Here is a 23877-nt window from a genome sequence, read left to right as displayed (position 1 = left end):
GCCATCGTACTAACGTTAACGGTAGGCGTCTCGACGCGTTTATAGACGACCTCACCTTTGAAATAGTCGGTCCCCCAACTCCAACATGTTATCCGTATAACATCGCGCTCCGTCCGAGCACTATAGACCTGGCATTGCTTAGGAACGTAACTCTGCGCTTGCGTTCCATTGAAGCAATGTCAGAGCTCGACTCAGACCACCGACCTGTCGTTATGCAGCTCGGTCGCCCCCACAACCCAGTCACTGTTACGAGGACCATGGTGGATTGGAATAAGCTGGGCACGTGCCTAGCCGACACCGCTCCGCCAATCCTCCCTTACGGCCCGGATTCGAATCTATCCCCCGAGGACACCGTCGAATCCATAAACATCATTACCGATCACATATCTTCCGCGATCATTAGATCTTCTAAAGAAGTCGATGTGGAGGACAGCTTCCACCGCATCAGACTGTCCCCCGATCTTAGGAATCTCTTAAGAGTTAGGAACGCGGCAATCCGGGCCTACGATCGTCTTCCCACGCATTCAAACCGGATTCGGATGCGTCGTCTACAACGCGAAGTCCACTCCCGCTTAAGCGACGCGCGTAACGATAATTGGCATAGTTATTTAGAACAACTCGCGCCCTCCCACCAAGCATACTGGCGACTAGCTAGGACTCTCAAATCCGAAACTACCGCTACTATGCCTCCCCTCGTACGCCCTTCAGGCCAACCACCGGCATTCGATGACGATGACAAGGCTGAGCTGCTGGCCGATGCACTGCAAGAGCAGTGCACCACCAGCACTCAACACGCGGACCCCGAACACACCGAGTTAGTCGACAGGGAGGTCGAGCGCAGAGCTTCCCTGCCGCCCTCGGACGCGTTACCCCCCATTACCACTGACGAAGTTAGAGACGCGATCCACAACCTACAACCTAGGAAGGCACCCGGCTCCGACGGCATCCACAACCGCGCGCTTAAACTCTTGCCAGTCCAACTGATAGCAATGTTGGCTACAATTTTAAATGCCGCTATGACGCACTGCATCTTTCCCGCGGTGTGGAAAGAAGCGGACGTTATCGGTATACATAAGCCGGGCAAACCGACAAACGAAACTTCTAGTTACCGTCCGATTAGTCTCCTCTCGACGATAGGAAAAATTTACGAACGGCTCCTTAGGAAACGCCTCTGGGATTTTGTTACCGCGAACAAAATTCTCATAGACGAACAGTTCGGATTCCGCTCAAAACACTCGTGCGTACAACAAGTGCACCGCCTCACGGAGCACATTCTGATAGGACTAAATAGGCGTAAACAAATCCCGACCGGCGCCCTCTTCTTCGACATCGCGAAGGCGTTCGACAAAGTCTGGCACAACGGTTTAATTTATAAACTATACAACATGGGAGTGCCAGACAGACTCGTGCTCATCATACGAGACTTCTTGTCGAACCGTTCGTTTCGATATCGAGTAGAGGGAACTCGTTCTCGTCCCCGTCAACTGACCGCCGGAGTCCCGCAAGGCTCCGCGCTCTCACCGTTATTATTTAGTTTGTATATCAATGATATACCCCGGTCTCCGGAGACCCATCTAGCGCTCTTCGCCGATGACACGGCTATCTACTACTCGTGTAGGAAGATGTCGCTGCTTCATCGGCGACTCCAGATCGCAGTAGCCACCCTGGGACAGTGGTTCCGGAAGTGGCGAATAGACATCAACCCCACGAAAAGCGCAGCGGTGCTCTTCAAAAGGGGTCGCCCTCCGAACATCACTTCGAGCATCCCACTCCGTAGTAGGCGCGCAAACACCTCCGCCGTTAGTCCCATCACTCTCTTTGGCCAGCCCATTCCGTGGGTCTCGAAGGTCAAATATCTAGGCGTCACCCTCGACAGAGGGATGACATTCCGTCCCCATATAAAAACGGTACGCGACCGCGCCGCGTTTATTCTAGGACGACTCCATCCAATGCTTTGTTGTCGAAGCAAGCTGTCCCTCCGTAATAAGGTAACTCTCTACAAAACTTGTATACGCCCCGTCATGACGTATGCAAGCGTAGTGTTCGCTCACGCAGCCCGCACCCACTTGAAATCCCTTCAGGTTATTCAATCACGATTCTGCAGGATAGCCGTCGGAGCGCCTTGGTTCCTTAGGAATGTGGATCTCCACGACGACCTGGAGCTCGACTCTGTTAGTAAGTATCTACAGTCGGCATCGCTGCGCCATTTTGAGAAGGCGGCACGACATGAGAACCCTCTCATCGTAGCCGCTGGAAATTACATACCCGACCCAGTAGACCGAATGGTAAACCGTCGACGTCGCCCAAAGCACGTCATTACGGATCCTCCTGATCCATTAACGGTGCTTTTAGGCACCACAAGCACCGGTCACCGTCCTCGTCGAACCCGTCGCTTGCGACGAAGGGCTCGACGAGCGAACTAACCCATAGACACAGCCCACTGAGTTTCTCGCCGGATCTTCTCAGTGGGTCGCGTTTCCGATCCGGTGGTAGATTCTGCGAAGCACTGCTCTTGCTAGGGTCAGTGTTAGCAACTCTCCGGTTGAGCCCCGCGAGCTCACCTACTAACGTTAGGGTGAAGCTGAAATAGCCTCTCAAGGCTATCAGCATAGGTAGGGAAAAAAAAAAAAAAAAAAAAAAAAAAAAAAACAGTGCTGTGTTCCATCTCATCTTGTCTGACGCCTTAGTGGAAATTGCAATATACATTAACTTCTCATTAAGATTAAGATACAAATTAAAGAAATACTTTTTAGCAATACAAAATAACGTTAATGTAGCATTTACATTTAGTACCTTTTGTCTTTAAATCTTCGATTAAATTTAATCTTACTGATAAAAGAAAGTAGTAACATAAATTTGTCGCCAAAGTTTTATTTAGGGGTACTTATATCTTAATTTATTACTTAATTTATAATAATTCTCTTAATTTAAATATAATTTATCTCTGTGTATAATCTCTATATAAAATTTATTTCTATATATAATTTATCTCTTAAGTTAAATAAAAAACAATCGTTTTCGAAATTTCATACAGGTCATGACAAACATATTTTCTAAAATTTAGATATTTAATTTTGATATTATCTTATCGTGTTTGATCTAAGTAACTAAAATACTGTGTTTTATGTAACTTTGAGATTAGACAACGCTTTAAGCCATACAATTTTCAGGCATTTCGATTTGATGGATGGGACATGTATTATAAAATACAGTAGTGACATCGACCTCATGTCGCAAAGTGAGTTGCAGTAGCCACTTAAGTCTAGGTGGACAGTGAACACGTCTACCCATCTAGTCGAATGCCCATCTGAGTTATGTAACCGTTCACGAACATGTTGCGACACATGTGTCAAAGTAAACGTTATCTCGGGATCAGACATGTTTTGTTAGTCATTTAGATTGTGGACTTGTAAGTCAGTCAACAAACAGAAATTAAGTGGTAGTTCATACTTTAAACCTATAAATAAATTACTGATTATTTAATTATTGGCTATTAATGGAAAAAGCTGGTGGATTATGAAAGAAGTATTAAGCAGTAAGAAGTATTCTGGAGACAGATAGTCGCAACCACGTTTTTTAAATAGGCCGAAATACAATTTATATCACGATCAATCTAGGACACTGGCAAATAAAATTCTTGTCGTCCGATTTGTTATGATTCTCACGAGCTTATCTCAAGACTTATTGGGACGGAGTGATATCATTGAAGCGATAGTTCGTCGGTGTGTATGCAGATGCATCTTCAGTTGAATGGGAATGCTCGGAGCGAGAGCTCATCCCGTTTGTTTGAACTTGTTTCGTGTTAATTGATGTAATTAGTTATGGTGCTCCTATTAGCCGAATAAATAAGCACTTTTTAGACCGACCGGAGCTTTTGGGTGCGTGTTCTAATTTACTTTTTAGTGTCCGTGAATTTTTCAACTGGTATGTTTTGATATAAAATTTCACTTTGCTTTTGACTAATCGGATGCTTCGAGAACTAAAAAAAATAAACCGTAAACAATAATTATTTCAATCTTAATTGAATTTTGTTAAGTATTCCAATGGGAAACTTCATTTTGTAGAGATGCGTTTATTGAGCATATGTGTGGGTATCAATTACATAGTGGTCAGTTTTATATGTATGTAGTTACTGTGGTAATAAAGTGATGGATTGTCTCGGTCTGGATAAAGGACGGATGCGGCCGGGCTTTCTTGATTGACAATGATGTTTTGCACATTACTTGTTAGGAGCACTTCCTTTTATCAAACTATGTAGGAGTTAAATTAATTGTTACCATACGCAAGATATTAGATTTATATTTAGAAATAGATGTACACAAAAAAATATCGAAATTAATTAATTTATATTATAAATAAAACGTAATAAGTAACGCGATTAATCACTGTTGATTAGTAGTAACTTTCACAAAAAAAGGCTTTGAAAGTGTTTTAAATATAGGTGAGATTTCCGGCGATTTTTTTTGGAGTGCGTTATATACGTCTTCGCCATGAAAATTTGTTGATATAATGGTTATTGGCCTGAACTACTGCGAGTGCGGGATATAGATTGCTTACACGATTCTTAGTTAAATTTCGTATCTTAGCACTCGAGATCTAAATGCTTCTGTTCTGGTTTTATATATGTAGGATTAGTAAGAACGGAACTTATGTAAAGAGTGTGGAACAGAACGTTAAATTGTGAGTGAGAGAACACGGAAAGAAAGGGAAAAGGGAATGAATGACAGACAGAAAAAAGAGAGATGGCGAAGCCGGTAAAAAATGGGCAAGGTGCAATAAACGTTTTATTAATTTTTAATTATTATTATAACAGAAGATTTTGGAACAGTGTAAGTTTTATTTTATGGGCTGCGGTCCCTATTCTACATAATATATGTAAGTTTTTGGTCGTAGTATAACAGGGGAAAATCCTGGAGAAAAGTGACGTTTCAAAATAATACCCCTACTTTGATTTAAATTGACGTAAGGAATTCACGAATTAGAAACGCTGAAAAATGACTCTAGGCCAAGTATTGAATAATTAACGTCCGTGTTTAGGGCGCTTTACGCACACGCATACATTTAAATTGTAAAAGCAATGATATGACATCACGAATTATAATTTTGTTTAGCGACGATCGATATAAAGAACCAGTTGAACAAGAGCCATCGAAATGAATAACGTTCCCTATATATGGATTCGCCAGTTTGTATCTGGAAGGGTTACAAATGTCTTAATGAGCTGGTCATACGTTGTAGTTGTTCACGATTCTGTTCGGTTGATCATTAGTGTGTCGCGGGCGCAACGCCGACCACCCGTGCCGGTTTTTGATAAAAGTTCACCCTTATCTAGTGACTGTTTGCTTTTAACGACGAATGTTGGTTAACCTTGAGAATACCCCTAATTATTTTATCATTATTTTCTGATATATAAAATGTATAAAAATTTCAATATCTAAAAGAGAAAGTGTTAATTATAAACTCCTACTCCGAATACTCTTTTTTATTGCTCATTGAGTTATATTTACGTTACAATTATAAGACAAAAAACTAATTCATAAGTGCATCATAACGATATAGTAACAAGGCATGTTTTACGTGAATAACAATGGTTTTGAAATATGTATGTATTATAAGTAAAATATTAGATAAAGCCATTTATAATGAAAAAATGTTGCAGGTAGCAAGACTGGTTTATCAGCCAGCTCGAGTCGTTCTACAAGTCCTCTTGGGCAAGGAGCAGTCAGTTTTATACCGCGAGTTCCAACTTCTTCATCTGGGTGAGCATTTAATAAGAAATCACACGTCAATGATTATAATTAAAATATTGAAAAAGATTTAAATTTATGGCAAATAAATTTTAAATTAGAAAAGCTTAAACTAAATTTTCGTGATACATTTTTTATTTGTTTTTGACGTCTTACTGAATCATTTTCATATAAAAAAGATCAAGTATATCTAATTTAAAAAAAAAACTGTCTAAATTGAACAAATACATTTATTAATTAATTTTATCTTTGCAGATCTCGTCCTAACTCATCACTTCTTGCACCCGGGAGTAAAATACCCTCGACAATAACACAAGCATCAACTCATCAGACTCAAGCCAGCCATAATGGTACTCCCACAAAACAGTCTATGCTTGATAAGCTAAAACTTTTCAACAAAGACAAAATTAGTGCAGAAAAACAGAACAACAAAAGTAGTGCCGTTTCTAAACGTACAAGTTCCTCGAGTGGTTTCTCGTCAGCAAAGAGCGAGAGATCCGATTCTAGTTTAAGCCTGAATGAGTCTTCGAATACTCCTAATACACATATCAAATCATCTCATCTAATCGGTCCTAAAACAATAAGACAGCAGAATGATACACTGTCAAAAGATAAAACAGGAAAGAATGTTAAATCTAAATTAGTTAGTTCTAAATCTCCAAAAGATTCGTCCTTAAATCTAACCAAAAGCAATAGTAAAACAAGTAATAATGAAAAGACAAGAAATAGCCCTAAACTCCCTGCACGAGATAAAGAATCTAAATTAGCTGCACCAAAATCTGTAAGCAATAATAAATTAAATCAAATTGACGATCAAGTTCGGTGTTCAAAAACGAAAGCGGATTCAAAGATGGTCAAATTATCTGGTAGTCAAATGAAACTCAGTGAATCAAGAACTGAAAATCCACACGATCCCAGAGGATTTGAAAATTCTATCCATCAAAAAACTCCACCAAATCAAGTTCAAGCTTGCGCCGGAATAAACGCCGGAATGCCAAATCAAACCGGTATTCCTAAACCTACAGCTGCAGTAAAAGGAACCTTTAAAATATCTAAAGATGACAGACATATTTTAAATAAAAGTACAAATAGTCAACTAAGTCCGATACAAAGTAATTCTAGTTTAAATTCTACTAATAATGTAAGTGCCCTTCCATTCAATAGAGAGCCAACTTGTGTAGCAAAGGATACTATGCAAAAACAGACATTAGCAGTATCGCCTATGCCCGTGGTTAATTCTACTAACCAGAATAATACTTCGCAAATGTCTGAAAGCTCGCATTCTAATTCCACGCATAGTACAACGGGACAGCATTCAAACTCCAGTGACAGTAGTAGTGTTATATATCGACCTTCGAGTGAATCAGGATCTGAAATGTCTAAAACTGTAACTCATAACGTACACACTAATAAAAGAATAGACATGAATACTACGTACATAAACGACGTTATAAATGAAGCTGAAATATCCGAAAAAGAAGCTGCTCAAAGACGACATTTTGGTAAATCTGATACAAAACAAAATTACGATCCAAATCAAACGCTGACTGAAATAAATAAGAGGCTTGATAATGAAAGTAGATCCAGCACACCCTCGCATTGTCGTGATAATTCCTTAGGAGATGATGAAAATCCTATGATGAATGTTTTGCCCATGAGACCTTTGCTACGCGGCTATAATAGTCACTTGACTCTTCCTATGCGAACATCAGGATTAGCTCAGAAAAACATTCCCGGATATCCTCATCATGCTAATACTGTGAAAGCCAATTTCGGGCGCGAGAACGTCGGATTACGTGAACGCTTAAATTATGGACCAGGGTTTTCAAATCCTGATTATTGTGATCTCGAAATTGCTTCCGGATATATGTCGGATGGAGATTGCTTGCGAAGGATCAATGCTGGAGAAATGGACTGTGGTCGAAGCAACGATATAATGGACGGATATATGTCAGAAGGTGGAGCATCACTGTACGGGCGGCGCATGAACTATCAGCAGCCTTCACAATTGCAACAACTGGACGAAAGGTGAGTGTCATAAATTCAATTAAAGAGAAACACCTTATTGTACCTTAATAAATAACAGGCTTGCTCTTGTTGAGCCGCAGTAAAACTCAAATTAAAACGCTCCCTCAGGGCGTGAGATTCATTGCCGTGATGGGATTGAGCCGGTAATGATTGCGCTTTTAGGGGCTTACTGTGAGGCGTCCACGATTATACCTTTTCTTTCCAAACATATTTAGTTATTTCTTCATCTATCTATCGTTTATAATAATAATATGTATAAAGGAATATAATTGTAATTGTAAAATATTTTTAAATTATGAATCAAATTTAATAAATCGTAATCACAAATAGGTTACCGAATAGGGTACCGAAGTTATTAGAAAAAATATTTAATGAAACTTAAAGAGCATGCTATGTAGAAAATAATAGCGGTACCAGATAAAGTTTGTTAAAATTTTTGATGCATTACGTGCGACTTTCGATTATTTTTTAGTAATTACGCAGTACCTTCCTTTTTAATACAAAACGTATAGCGTAGAAGAAAATCCCTTTTTCCGTAATATAGCTTAGTAGTCACCCAAGCCACAAGTGGTTGGTTGGCTTGCCCTCGTAATCCTAAGTGAAAATGCAATTTTATCTGTCGTAACCAAACCATTTTCTAATCAAATGTCGTTTTTTATTTAAATTATTTTTTATCGACAACCATTTCAAATTCTTAATTAAATCAATAAAGTCGTGATGAATAATCCCAAAGAATATTTGAGTACCAGGGATAACAGGGGGAAATATGTTGCATCTATTACAAAAATATGAATTTTTTGATTTTTGTTAATATTCTTCACATATTGGTCACATATTGATAATTTGTGATAATGTGCACCTTATACTTCTTGCGTGTGAGTTTTTTTTCGATTGTCTACAGAGCACAAAGCCTTTAGAGAAATAGCTATGGCCTTAGAAAGTCCTGAAGCATAGACTTCGTCATCTCATTCATCCGTTACAATGCACAAAGCGTTTGTTAATATTCGGACACCGCTTCCTGTCGAATGTCGACAATATCCCGACGAGGTCTCGCACGGCGCACTCACACTGTCGCAATAGTAGGGGAGAGGGCGGGTGACCAAATCGATATTAGTACGACACGCCGCGCGCGTCTCGCGCACCCCGTTGGCCTGCCTTCACAACCCTAACCACCCCCAACAAAGTCGTTCCAATCAGAACCTTAAACATATTTGTATAAAGGTCGATACTGAGTGCAGAAAAGATGACTTTTGGTATTTTATCACAACAATTACAATAACGTACTTCGGTTGTTTTTCTATAAATATTGACAATCGATCGCGTTCGTTCGATTAGATGCTTAAAGTAAAAAGGCTGCCTCACTAGATTTTGCTTATTTAAATTTCGTAGCGATATAATAATTTAGAAAATAAGAGAGCGTATTGTCTGTATTAAGTTTGTGTAGGCAAAGGCGGCATAGGCTCGGTGGGTGCGGGTTTCGCGAGGTCGCGGCAAGGCAGGGCGGGCGGCATTAGGCGCCGCGCTCTGACGGCGTGCGGGCGCGTCGTTTTCGCCGCCCGCGCTCGCAAACGCACGTGACAAACTTTCCGATTTCCTCGACGGAAAATGTAAATCTGTTGCCGGCATCGATCGTTTCGAGAGCAGACGCGCTCCTTGAACCGAGCACGCCGATCACAGCTGGCTCTGTGGATGTGGACAGACTCTAACAAAGGATTTTGTAAACGAACGCGCTCGTATTGAGCTTCAATTAAATATAACCGGTGTTAGTTATTATGTGTATATTAGGCGATGTAGTGGACCATGTGTGTTGTGCCTTCTGTCGCTTGATAACGGGGTGAGCGGGAATACACATTCCGCGGATTGAAATTAATTTGCACAATTTTCAAAAGCTGAAAATAATTACGCGAACTGTAATGTAATAAATATAAGGAATAGTGTTGCCTTGCTATGTGTCTTTGCTTCTCGCGTAGGACATTGTAAGCTTACGGTGCTTTATAGTTAATAAACGTAGAAGAAGGTAAACTCGAGTTTAAAAAAATCTTGCACTGACGGAGATGGCGAGGATGAAGTTGGTAAGACGACATATATTTTTTTAATTATCGCCTCCAATTAAACCGAATGTTATGAGATTGTCTCTGATTGTCCAGGAGGCAATAACCTTGCCAACATCTGGCTGTCAGCACATCAACGTTTGTTACTTAAAGACATGTGGTTACCATTCCGTGCAAATATCATCGTATTGTACTCGAACATCGCTCTTTTAGACTTCTAAAGAAGAATGTCATGTTAAACTCTAAATATTATTCTGGGCATCTAATTTTTAAAATAATAAATAGTTTCGGGCTTACATATGCAAGCAGAAGTCGGTGAAGTTCGTTCATTTTCATGATTTGGTGTCTAATTAAAACTGAGAAAACATATTATCTGCAGTAACGTGAGTAATTTAAAAAAAATGTTTAATTATAACTATATTACTGATTAAAGCAATCAATTAATTATTAAGGAAACTTAAAATTTATTGAGTTAAGAACAAGAAAAAAAAAACAACTATATCGGCAAATTGTTTCTGTTTGTATAAAATTCACAACCCTATGTTTAGTTGTTTAGTTGCTAATAAAAATGAACATGCAATCAATTAATTATTATGGAACTTAAAATTTATTAAGTTAAGAACAAGAAAAAAAACAACTATATCGGCAAATTGTTTTTGTTTGTATAATTCACATCCCTATGTTTAGTTGTTTAGGTGCTAATAAAAATGAACATGCAATCGATGGCGCCGGCTCGAGGGTTGCCTTGTACATGATTCATCGTACTCTTTATACATTTGAGTGGCCAATTTGTATACGTTTTCGATCAATACAATTTGATTGCTTATTGCTTGCATTGATTGAAGACGCTGTTGAATGGAGATCTGGGTTAAAATTTACATTACATATTAATAGGTTCGCTGCGTTGTGCAGTTTAGTTTAGCGTTGTTCATAATGAAGTCACAATCTTCTTTAATAAGACTTTTATTTCTTAGGCAAGTTAAACGGAAAAATATTCCGACTAATCCAATTTTTCCGTTTAAAACGTAATGAACTACAGTTAGTTCATGACAGAAACTAAAACTAAACAAAAGTTATTAAAAATAAGAATTCGAGGGGCTACAAAAACTAATAATAATGAGCTTTTGTTTCATATTCCCGTTGAACTCCTGCAAACCAAATAAAAACTATTCCATTGTTCCACAAAAGTAATGCCGGCAGAATTTGTAACTTTTATTCCCATGTGTGGATATTGCTAGGAGAATGTGCGCATCCCGCCTGTTTGGTAAATGAAATTTTAATGAGTAAAGTCCGTCGTTTCTCTAATTTTCCAAATATTAAGAGATTTTAATGAAGCATAATAAATGTATGCTTTCTATGGAAAAAAAAAACCAAATTTCCCGGAAATGAAAATAAAAATCATCCTTCTAAAAGACTAACGAAAATAATGTAACAGCTTCGGTAAAACTTTGTTCAGCTCGAAGAGAGTAAAATGCTATTCATGGATAGCAAGTAGTAAAATTTCGACAGGGCCCAATCAATCAAGCATCTAAAAATCTTCACCCTACTCAATGGATAGTGGGAAGATAAATTGAAAAAAAGTTCACAAGAAATAACTAATCGTCAAAGTTAAAAAGTAGACTGAAAACTTGAAATGAAACTATTTGGATAATCATTGCACAGTCAAATTAAATATTGTCGCATTTTAATGGAAACAATCTAATAACAAAGCACGCATTCATGGTTTAAAAAGCAACAAAACAGAACTAACTGCTCAGTTCGTGTTATGAACGTCGTAGATAATGATAGGCGAGATGGGAGACGTTTCTTTCAGGACATCCGTCATCATTAGTGCGCGACTTCGGGCGTCAGTTTTCATTTAGACACCAAATGGCTGCAGGGGGGCAACGATAGGAATGCAGATTAATACACCTCGGAGTACCTTATTGTGTCTCCGAAATTACACCTGCCGAGGGTAAAATGTAAGACTGTAATGTTTCTCAAGGGGCCAAGTACCATGGTTGGAATTTTAACTTTATGTTCTTTCTGCGCCTATCTAGGAAAATATGTTCTCTTATAGACATTGGGATTTGCATTATCTTAAAACTGCGTAATAGTAACATATAATTGAAGTTGAATAAAGTGTATGTAATTTTTATATCCAAATTAAGTCAGGCTGCTTTTGATAGAATGGATTAGAATCATTCGAGAATGCATTAAGAATTGAATTTACTTGATTTGCTGAATAATTGAATACTAGAGGTCCCGCAGTAGTCGAAATTCGACTATAATTAATTGGAATTGTAAGTTTGTACACTATTATGATTGTATTTTATACTTCTATAATCACAATTTCGCCAAGACTACACTATAAAAAATATAATATTAACAAAGACAAACAATATTTAATCTATTCTCAATTTGACAACAAGAACAAAAGTTTGACAATAAATAGTATGCATGCGTGTGTGCGTCAAATACATGGTATGTAGTGTGTGTAATGTTTTCTTTATTGATTTAATGTATCTTTTATGCATTCTTTTAAAAAAATATTAGCATTGTGCACTTCTTCTGTATATTCTTTATAAGTGTGGAAAATTTCATACTCCACCGTCCGCGCAATTTTCGTAAAAAGGGATACAAAGTTTTTGCTTCACGTATTAATATATAGATACCATGCGTAGTAGATGACCGATTAAAATATAGACAGTAGTGGTTCTGTATCCTGACGGGTAATATTTTATTCTGAACAATTAGGCATCTTACTGGCTCGCAAGCAATTACGTTTATTATCAGATTTTAATAAAATAGATCTCTCAAAATTTACAGATTTAGGTAATGCCAGACCGTTCGGGTAAGAGCTGTTATCCTACGCGCCATGATGCTAATACGCATTCCGTTTTGCAAAGTGAAGTGGCCGTTATAGAACAAACTAATTCTGAAGACAAATTGTAAGCTTGAAACAAAAGTCTTGAAAAATAAATGCTTAAAAATAAATAAGACATATTCGTAGAACCCCATATCGTAAGCTATTTGTTATACCCTTAAATGTGTGTAAACTGTTATAATAACTTACAGTAATAATAGAATAAACTTAATTACCATATTATAAAGTTTGGATATAAAATGATTCAAGCAAAAAAAATTGTGAAGCGTTCCTGGTACCAATGTTTTTAATTGTGAAACAGTATCATTGCTACGTAAAACAATTAATGTTATTCAAAACATTCATCTTACCCGCTGTCCTGCTAGGTGGGGGGTCGATGCAATATGTATCCATCTCGTAATTTGTTTTGTTGTACAGTTTTGTTTAGTTTTCGTTTTGACCGAATAGCGCTATGCAGAGGCTTTAGGCCACTGTATCCTAGCATTAGTGAAGCCCAAAAGCGACGGTGACTATATAGATAGTGGTTCAGGTGCTTTTTTATATTCTAAAATTGGTTGACTCACGGCCCACCATTTTTTTTTATTGCTTATATTGGTGGACGAGCTCACAGCCCACCTGGTGTTAAGTGATCACTGGAACCCATAGACATTCACAACGTAAATGCGCCACCCACCTTGAGATATGAGTTCTAAGATCTCAGTATAGTTACAGCGGCTGCCCCACCCTTCAAGCCGAAACGCATTACTGCTTCACGACAGAAATATTCACCTGGAGTTAAATGGACACTGGAGCCCACAGACAATAACCACGTCAATGCCGACACCCATCTTAAGACACCAGTTCTCTGTCTCAGTTTTTACAAATTTAATCATTAATTATACCAAACGATTTTGCCTCTTTGAAAAGCAAAATTGAACAGTTTTCCTCTGCACCATTAACGCTGCAGTCATTCTACGATATATAAAACCTGGCAAATAGCCATTCCGTAAAGTAAATGAAAGGTACTTTGCGGCGTAATGCCAAGTCACAAGCCCAGCGAACAGCTTGAAAAGTTACCTCGTTATTCATCGTCGGCCTTGAGAATACAGCACGGTACTTAGCGAACACAATACTAGCTTTACTTTCGCGGTTTCATTCCAGTAAACAAAATTATCACAATTAAATTTCTTACGCATTGAGCAAATGATGTTTCGTCATCCAGAGTATGTATTCGTTGCGACATTCTACAAGCATTTTTTAATGACTCGCGTGCTTCATTCAGTCGTGCTATTTCTGAAACCTTGTCTAAAATACAATAGTAACCACCAATAACTCTCCACAATTCTACAAAGTTTCCACTCCTCACAAGCGACCCCCAAATGCATAACAAGTAAAAAAAATGTGAACACGCGAAATATATGTTAGTGAAACCTTTTGAATTATTATCAGAAATGTCTCATTCTCTCGTAAACTAATCCTATAGATGTAGATCTATTTGTCACCTTTCAGTTTGGCTTAGATTTTAAATTACAGTATAAATTTTGTAACTTTGATAAATAAATTTTCACATCAAAAAATTACATTTCCAATATTGGCCTAAAATATTGCCTTAATACATTATTACAGTCTCCACTTTAAAAAAACTCTGATAAATAAAATCGTCCAAAACAAAGGGACTATTCATTGATAGCTTGTGTATATTTTACGATTGTGACCCATAAAAGCCTTGGTGTGTGGCTTTAGAAATGGAATCCCTCGTATTTATAAACACAGAGCTTCTAGTGCATCTGAACTGAATTGCAAGTTTACCTAACCCGTCCACAAGTTGCACAGTTTCAGAGACCCTTTCATTTACATCCGCACTGAAGAAACGTTTCTGGCGAGAACGCAATTTAGGGAGCGAAGTAAAAACGGAACTGGGAAATTGTAAGCTAAAAGTTTTAATGCTTTTTTCCTCGTAAAGTAGGTAACTGTTTTTGTTGTTCTGTTTCTTCACGTTTCAGGATTTAGGAATGGTAAGCTGAATATTAACGGTTAAAGTTTATAATTAATTTATATAAGACGGTTTAAAATGATGAGTGCACAAATAATTTTACAATTTAATAACTTAGTATTGATTTCGTTGTTTTGATCAGTTAAGCGGGGTTCAAATGAGAATTCTTTGTGTTATGTTGATTATAATACTACAAATACTACGTTTTGTTGTAATATACCAATTTTGCATTTATACTGAAGAGTAGCATATAAATTATTACAACTAACTCCATATTTATCTATAAATACATACATAAAGAGTGTGTTTGCGCCCACTGAGTTTCACGCTCGATTTTCTCAGTGGGTCGCGATTCCAATCCGCTGGTAGATTCTTTTTTATTTTTTTTTGTTTCCTACCTAGCTGAGAGCCTTGAGAGGCTATTTCAGCGTAACCTTAACTAATAGGTGAGCTCACGGGGCTCAAACCTGACGTTGTTGCTAACACGAACCCTAGCAAGAGCCGTGCTTCGCAGAATCTACCACCGCATCGGAAAGTCGACCCACTGAGAAGATCCGCCGAGAAACTCAGTGAGCTGTGGCTGAGGGTTAATTTACTTGTCGAGCCCTTTGTCGCAAGCAACGGGTTCGACGAGGACGATGACCGGTAGATTCTGCGAAGCACTGCTCTAAGTCTTGCTAGGGCTAGTGTTATCAAATTCTCTCAGGCTGAGCCCGTGAGCTCACCTACCCGTTTAGGTGTAGCTGCAGTAGTCTCTTAGGCTACCAGCGAATACTTAGATAGAATAAAATGTTTTGAACAAGATAAATTTCAATAAAATTTTCAAAAAATCTTTATAGTAGCCTAGCGGGAGATCAGCGATCGGAATAAAGTCAAATCAAAGATCGGCAACTAAAGTGGGCGGGGCTTGGATAGTTTACATTAAATATTAAACCACCAGTTTCAGCGTAACAAAACTAATATTAAATATTTTATTCGTAAATAGACGGCTTTATTTCGATTTATAATATAATATACACATTTCATTCATTATTATAAACGCAATAGTATCAAAGGTTGTTTTTTTTTTATACTTATACATCGATTCTATGTATTTTATAACAGTTTATTAGCCCGTAACGAATATCGACTACATACAACTCTTCGAAAGCTAAAAATAAATAAAGCCGCTTTCAATACAGTAGCTTCATTGAGTTCAACTGATTGCAATAAGAATTTAATTAACCGCAGGCGTTACTTATTACGTCAATATTATCTGCATCTACTAACCCATTAGATCAATACTATTCAATACAGTAGCTTCATTGAGTTCAACTGATTGCAATAAGAATTTAATTAACCGCAGGCGTTACTTATCATGTTAATATTATCAGCATATCAGCAATGCATTAGATTAATACTACGAAATAGCTATGAAATGTTTTTAAATTTTGAATTAATATTAAATACATTTTTTTATAAGTAAAATTTACAATAAAGCTAGTAAACGTTTGAAGCCTAAAAGTCGACTAGTCCATTAGACTTTTGCGTGTGATGACTTTGGTGATCTAGGTCGTAATATTGTGGGGTTGTGTCGTCCTAACATTGAAGCGTGCGTGACAGTCATCAATTGAATGCTTTTGTTCAGACAGAACCTACAACATCCTATATCCAACCTCTTATGATGTGGTTTTTTTTTTTTTTTTTTTTATTGCCTTTGTAGGCAGACGAGCATACGGCCCACCTGATGGTGAGTGGTTACCGTCGCCTATGGACTTCAGCAATGCCAAGGGCAGAGCCAAGCCGCTGCCTACCGCCTACCGCCTGTCGTACACAAAGCATACTTGTTCACGTTCATATGTAATCTCTAGAGATAACCTGAAGTTATTTTCTATCTGGCAAGCACTCTAAATGATAACTACTCACATTTTTTTACGTATGCTGGTAACCTCGAGGGCTTATGCCAGTTACGCCCGGACGGGTAGGTGAACTCATGAGGCTCAACTTGAGATAATTTGCTAACACTAGCCCTAGCAAGAGCAGTGCTTCGCAAAATCTACCGCTGGATCCAAAACGCGACCCATTGAGAAGAAGTTTCTCTGAAGGATAAAATCCGGAATGAGATTATTCGACAGAGAACTAAAGTCATCGACATAGCTCAAAGAGTCAGCAAGCTGAAGTGGCAGTGGGCTGGCCATATATGCCATAGGACTGACGATCGCTGGAGCAGACGGGTTCTCGAGTGGAGACCGCGCAGCGGAAGACGTAACATGGGACGCCCCTTGGCTAGGTGGTGCGATGACCTCCGCACGGTGGCCGGCAAGAAGTGGATGAGGAGAGCCGCAGACCGGGCTCAGTGGTGTGGATTGGGAGAGGCCTATGTCCAGCAGTGGATGACTGTGGGCTGTTGATGATGATGATGATGATGATGAGAAGATCCGGCGAGAAACTCAGTGGGCTATGTCTGAGGGTTCTACTCATTTATCATGACATTTTGAATTTATGGTGCACGTGCGATACTGACATACATACTTCTGTTGACTTATCAATTTGATGGCGTGTACAAAATAAGGCGAGGGTAACTGACGATTCAGAATTTACATGTACCTACGATAATGTGAGCACGGAAAGCCCAAAAGAACACGTACGTATTTTACAGACAGTCTAAATAAAGCGGATCTGCCCATATTTACTGGTGGTAGGACCTCTTGTGAGTTCGCACGGGTAGGTTGGTACCTACCACCACCATGCCTATTTCAGCCGGAAAGCAGTAATGCGTATCGGTTTGAAGGTTGGGGCAGCTGTTATAACTATACTGAGACCTTAGAAGTCATATCTCAAGGTATGTGGTGGCATTTACGTTATAGATGTCTATGGGCTCCGGTAATCACTTAACACCAGAAGATTCAAATAGATGTCCTAAAAAAATCCTTGAACTTAAAAAAGCAGTTCATCACAATCACAAACTGTCCAGAATAATATTTAGAAATCGCTTCATAAATAAATATTTACAAAATATGGGCGTAAAATGTACTGTGAGTCGAATACAAACAAATAAAGCGTTCAGAGTGTTTACGGTATGTGCAGAAAAATAGAAACAGCTTACGGCCGAGTAAAAATAGCAATTACTTAGCATTCTTCAAGCTTCAGCTAAGTAGCTAATGTCAATGACCCGCCACATGTTTAAACTAATACCATATTTTAATATTATTTGTGTCATGTATTGACTTTGTACAATTAAAAAATGTTTTCTTCTCAATATTTTTCAATATACGTCTTAGTGAAGGAGTTTATGTCATTTATGTATTTGAACTATTGTTTTTCAAAAGAAACTTTTGCTGCTTGTTAACGCATGACTAAGTCCGATGAGGGGTTGGAAAGACCCTAATTTTACTTTTTGAACTCGTTAGTTGTCACAGAAAAGGTATTTATTGTTGATATTTTCATTTCGCAAACTCCTAATTGAACTCCGTAAATAAAAGTATAAAAAAATAACATTTAATATATATAGTATAAAGAAATATTTCCGGTTTTCAAACTACAAACTACATGTAGGCAGTTTCATGTCATTACGGATCCTCCCGATCCATTAACGGTGCTTTTAGGTACCACAAGCACCGGTCACCGTTCTCGTCGAACCCGTCGCTTGCGACGAAGGGCTCGAGGAGCGAATTAACCCACAGACACAGCCCACTGAGTTTCTCGCCGGATCTTCGCAGTGGGTCGCGTTTCCGATCCGGTAGTAGATTCTGCGAAGCACTTCTCTTGCTAGGGCCAGTGTTAGCAACACTCCGGTTTGAGCCCCGTGAGCACACCTACATGTTAGGGCGAAGCTGAAATAGCCTCTCAAGGCTATCAGCATAGGTAGGAAAAAAAGGCAATTAATGAATATGCTGTTCACGTTCTCAGGCGAAGCGGTGGTCGCAATAGAGGCATGGAGAGTGGAAGTGGCGTGGTGTACAGAGTGGTGGGTCGTACGCGAAGCAAGGCCGACTGTGGTCAGCAAACGGAGCGTCAGCCTTCTGTACCACGGCAAGACACTACGTGGAAGAAATACACTGACTCGCCTGGCGTTGGAGCTCCGCAATTGGTACGTGGTCAACAATTACTTTTTTATTTATTTATTGGATAACGTCCAGTACCGGGAATGAATGATACTGTTACTACTAGTACTAGTACTAATACTTCTACTAAAAACTATGATAATGATGAAATTAGCTATGAACTAGCTAATAAGTATCTAAAATATCTTAAAGGTAAAACTTATCTTATTTGCTATGCTCGTGCTTTTTTGACGTTTTTTCGTAATTGAATAATCTGTTTGTAAATACAATATAAAGTGTAAAGAGTGAGTTACAAATTCATGGTTCGTCTTCTAAGATTGTTTTCTAATAACTCACTGGATCGATAACGATGATTCTATTGTTTCTGATTTCTACTCTTTAGATTTAAAATTGTTTTATTACATTTAATGCCTATAATTATATATTATTATTATTATCATGTATATATATTTTATTTATTAGCCGAAACGCATTACTGCTTCACGGCAGAAATAGGCAGGGTGGTGGTATCTACCCGTGCGGACTCAGAAGACGTCCTACCACCATTATTATTTTATTGTATATGTTATATTATATTATATTTCGTAATTCATAGAATCAACCACCGACTCCTCCGAGTCCATCTCATGGGCGTAAAGGTGAGAGGCGTACCGGTCACCACTCGCCTCAACACCACAAAAGAGAAAAGCTAACAGCAGCCCAACAACTTGGCATTGCGCCTCACCCACAGGTTTGTTTTTACAGTTTTATTTTAACGTTATTTCTTTAAAATTTCTGTAGATGCGATGATTTTACAACCTCGCGTTATGTGGTACCTATTCTTGAGACATAAGCTAGATTATAGTTGTCCGACTGCTCAAATCGAAACGCATTAGTGCTTCGCGTCAGAAATAGGCCGAGTGGATAATGGATAATAATAATATGGAATGAGCTCCCCTCCACGGTGTTTCTCGAGCACTATGACATATCCTTCTTCAAACGAGGCTTGTGGAGAGTATTAAGCGGTAGGCAGCGGCTTGGTTCTGCTCCTGGCATTGCTGAAATCCATGGGCGACGGTAACCGCTCACCATCAGGCGGGCCGTATGCTCTTTTGCCTACAAGGGCAATAAAAAAAATAATAATAATAAGAGCAGAATTTCTCCACGGCATTTTTCCATAAATAATTTTTTAAATTATATTTAATTTACCATTAATGTTATTGCATTGATTATAAATCTATTTTTTTTTTATGTTTCAGTACGCCGCCTCGTCTTCGAGTCCTTCTAGTCAACATTCATCGAGAGCCGGCTCGCAGGTAGGACTAGACAGGGTAGCTGTAGTGTGCGATACAAAAAAAAATTAGTAAAATATATATTTACCGATTTTGCTACCCGCCTACCAAAAAATTTTAGCTCCATTCGCCGAGCGGAGGGTCCAGACCGTCCAGTGCGGCAGGGAACGGCAGCTGTTCGTCGGGCAAAGGGAAGACTCCTCAGAGCTTTGGATACGTGAAGAGGCAGAATGGAGTCCAGCAGCAGACCACACCGCAACCCAACGGCCCACCACCCCAACACGGACATAGTGAGCGCTTTATTCTAATCATATTTTTGGCTAATATATTTTTTCTTGTTATTGCTTAGATGGGTGGACGAGCTCACAGCCCACCTGGTGTTAAGTGGTTACGCCAAATGCGCCACCCACCTTGAGATATAAGTTCTAAGGTCTCAAGTATAGTTACAACGGCTGCCCCACCCTTCAACCCGGAACACATTACTGCTTCACGGCAGAAATTGGTAGGGTGGTGGTACCTACCCGTGCGGACTCACAAGAGGTCCTACCACCAGTATTGCTGATCGATTGAAATGATATACTACAGGGTGTTACAAAACTACCCGTAAAGCCGTAAGGAGGTTAAACGAATTCATTCACAATATTTAATTTAAACCGTAGTAACAACACACCTCAAAAAAATAAAAATAAAAATTATTATTTTCACTGATGTGCCACAACCCTATTTCAGTATAAGAATAAACTATGCAGAATGTACTTACATTTCTACTCGAAACAGCTTAGGATATCGATTAGAAGATTTGAAAAGGACAACATATTTTTTTTCCAACTTACACATTTACACACCTACACATCTAGGCAATAAAAATAAAATTGTTTTAAACCAGTACTTGAGTATAATAACATCCTTGTATTGAGGTATCAAACATTTATGAATGAAAAATAAAACTATTAAAGTAAACAATTATTATTATCAATATTATCGTCCATAATTATTAATAAAATATTTTGTATCTCAGGAATGTGGAAAAGATAGGATCATAATAACAAATTACATTATTATTTTTGCAACGTTTCGGTCTTTTATTAGACCTTCATCAGGCATCATAATATGAATTCCAACAATCACTAACCTACACTGCACAGCTGCCTTAGTCATCATAAATTAATACAGATTAACAAAATTGATAAATTAGTTAATTCCTATACTTAGATAGTAGGCTAACCGGTGTCACGCAATAACAATTTTTACGTGTCGTGTTTACTTTATTTCTAAAATCAAAAATAATAATTAACTAATTTATCAAATGGATGGAATTCATATTATGATGCCTGATGAAGGTTTAGACCTAAACGTTGCAAAAATAATAATGTTATTTGTTATTATGATCCTATCTTGTCCACATTCCTGAGATACAAAATATTTTGAAGTAAACAATTATTATTAGGTAAAATAGGTACGTAGGCCTTTCTGTTCAATAATCTGGTTCCCTGACATGATAGCTTACTGGGGTTGAAAAAATTTTTGGCTTTGATAATTAATTATATTCTCTACGAGGTATTTTGTAACGCGTTGTATATCTACAGTATGTCATTTGTTCAAGTAAAATAGAACAACGTAGATCGTTAGAATTAAATGAAATGAATAATTAATACTATCATTTTGATTTAAAAAGAAAAGTAAGTATTGCCTATTTTTTATTATTATCCTCAAATTATTTGTTCGTTTTTTTTTTTTTTCATTTAGGTGGTCGTACGGCTCAAGTTTCCGCGGTTCCTAGAACAAAAGTCAAGGTATCAGGAGGAACGCAGACATGCACGCAAGACTTACAAATTCATAGTAAGTGCTTTCCATATGTTTAATAACGTGGCTGTACAGTTGAGGTTGTAAGGGTTTTGACTTTGAAAATAATTCGTTTTTAAATAGTACCAAGAAAATGTTCTCAATAATATGTCTGTCAGCTGGTTTAGTATTGGAGTTTAATAAACAAACTCGCTGTACCCGTCCGCTTCGCTAGACATTTAAAATTAACATTATTATTTCTCACCCCCACAAAGATTCTTATCATTAACGCCCCCGCAACTGGTGTAGGTAGTCCAACACTCATATAAATATTAGCTTATCCATTAAGTACATGTATTTTCTACATGGGTACCAAGATTCAAGTCAATCGGATGCATGGTTCAGTAGTTATAACGGAACATCCGTAAAAACCACTGTAGATTCATATATTAGTATAGATTAGTATAGGTTAGTATAGACTAGTATATATTAGTATAAAGTACCGATGTTATTTACAGAAAATGGTATCGGTCCCAAGTCTTACTCACTGGGCGGGACTGCGGCTGCGCAACTCTCGGCATCAGTACGAGAACGGTTGCTCGGTTCGCAGAGTCTACCGAAGCCTGGAACACATGAATTCGCCGCTCTATTCCACCATCATAGGTAAGTGATATCGAAATATCAGTAACAAACGAATTCATAATTTTAACTTTTTTGTGTTCGAGTCACGTAGTAATAACATCGTAGTAATTTACAAGAACTGCACTATAGTAACTATATATTATCTGAAAAAGTTTATTAATCGATTGAGACTTAAAAGTATTGTCACAAAAAATAACCGATTTTGACGTAACATAAAACGAAATGCAGGTAACGCTATCTGTTGGTGGCAAATTGAACACAAAAGGACAGCTAACGCCATCTCTTGACTGTTAATTTAGAAAACGTTTGAATAAAACTCGGAAAAAAAGAGGTTCCGCCCGCTGATTTGTTGAAAAAAACACTCGAACAAAAAGTAACAGCTTCGGCAAAATTTTATCTTGAACCTTTTATTGTGTCAAAACTAACATCACAAAACAAATACATTCTTAGCGGAATGATGGACTCTTTGGCTCTGTCAGTTAACTTTATTGTCTTAAAGTTAACTTAATGAGAATTACATACCCGTTTTGCGTGTATAACAAAATAAAAGCAGTCATAATAGATTGCGCTATATTATGAAATAATATGACGATCATGAAACATTTACTTACCCTAACTACAACAAGTGTAAATAAAACAATATGCAATTTATCGCTGTTAAATAAATAGACTCAAAGAAATTTTAAGACAACTAAGTGTTAAAATAAGACTCATGTAAACATTTTCCAGACGTAGCTCTGGCGTTAGTTTTATTGACTAATTGGCTGAAACAATTACATAATTAAGCTTCAGACTTGTTCATTCGAAACAAGACCACGCAGAAGCTTAATACACTACGCTACAATAAATAAGCACATTAAAGCTTGCCTGATATATCCTTCATTAACATCATTTATTTATTTCTACTACATATTATTTATATTAATAATTAAGCAATATTCCTAACCGAAACTTCTTCGGTTTTGGCGAGCTGTAATCATATTTAAATCGTTATTACGGTTTACAACCTTTTTTTTACATATCTATGTATTATATCCGAGGTTTCCAATGCGTACTGTATATCTTTAATTTATATTTCTTAATTTTAGTGCTAAAATTTATTAATAGTTGACAATTGCTGCGCACCGCAAATTAACATAAAGAACATGACAATGCACAGACGAACATATAAAGTTTATGGAATCGTTTAAATTAGTGAATGAAACAAAAACAAAACGTCGTGCAAACATCATTTTAATCAAGTCTTCTGTGTAGTGCCAGCGCCTTAGCAATTAATAATTTACTGACATCATCGAATTGTTTCAAGATCTCCAGTACATTATATTATGTAAACAGTTTATTTGGCTCTGGATTCTTTAACATGCGTCGTAACAAGTAAGCAAATATTGTTATCGTTACAGATGTTAAACTTACGATAGCCGTTACGTGGGAAAATTCAAGTCCGTGTAAAATAAGCGTTTAGTGGCTTAATATAC

The 23877-nt window shown here is 37.8% G+C and overlaps 1 protein-coding gene across 5 annotated transcripts in view; it reads left to right on the top strand.

Moving 5' to 3' along the window:
• The window catches only part of LOC101747129 (protein sickie), a 209959-nt gene that overhangs the window by 132560 nt on the left and 53522 nt on the right, over positions 1-23877 (top strand). For 3 of the 5 annotated variants that reach the window (XM_062672477.1, XM_021349549.3, XM_038015827.2), the window contains 8 exons: positions 5660-5759; positions 6003-7775; positions 18553-18733; positions 19303-19437; positions 19946-20002; positions 20100-20268; positions 21725-21817; positions 22279-22423. In XM_062672477.1, the coding sequence (XP_062528461.1) occupies positions 5660-5759; positions 6003-7775; positions 18553-18733; positions 19303-19437; positions 19946-20002; positions 20100-20268; positions 21725-21817; positions 22279-22423 (2653 nt within the window). The other 2 variants (XM_062672478.1, XM_021349551.3) reach the window with 2 other exon arrangements.

The sequence above is a fragment of the Bombyx mori genome, chromosome 15, assembly GCF_030269925.1.
Source record: "Bombyx mori chromosome 15, ASM3026992v2".
Classification (NCBI taxonomy): Eukaryota; Metazoa; Arthropoda; class Insecta; order Lepidoptera; family Bombycidae; genus Bombyx; species Bombyx mori.
The sequence above is the reverse complement of the archived record's forward strand: the minus strand, read 5'-3'. Positions and strand labels throughout refer to the sequence as shown.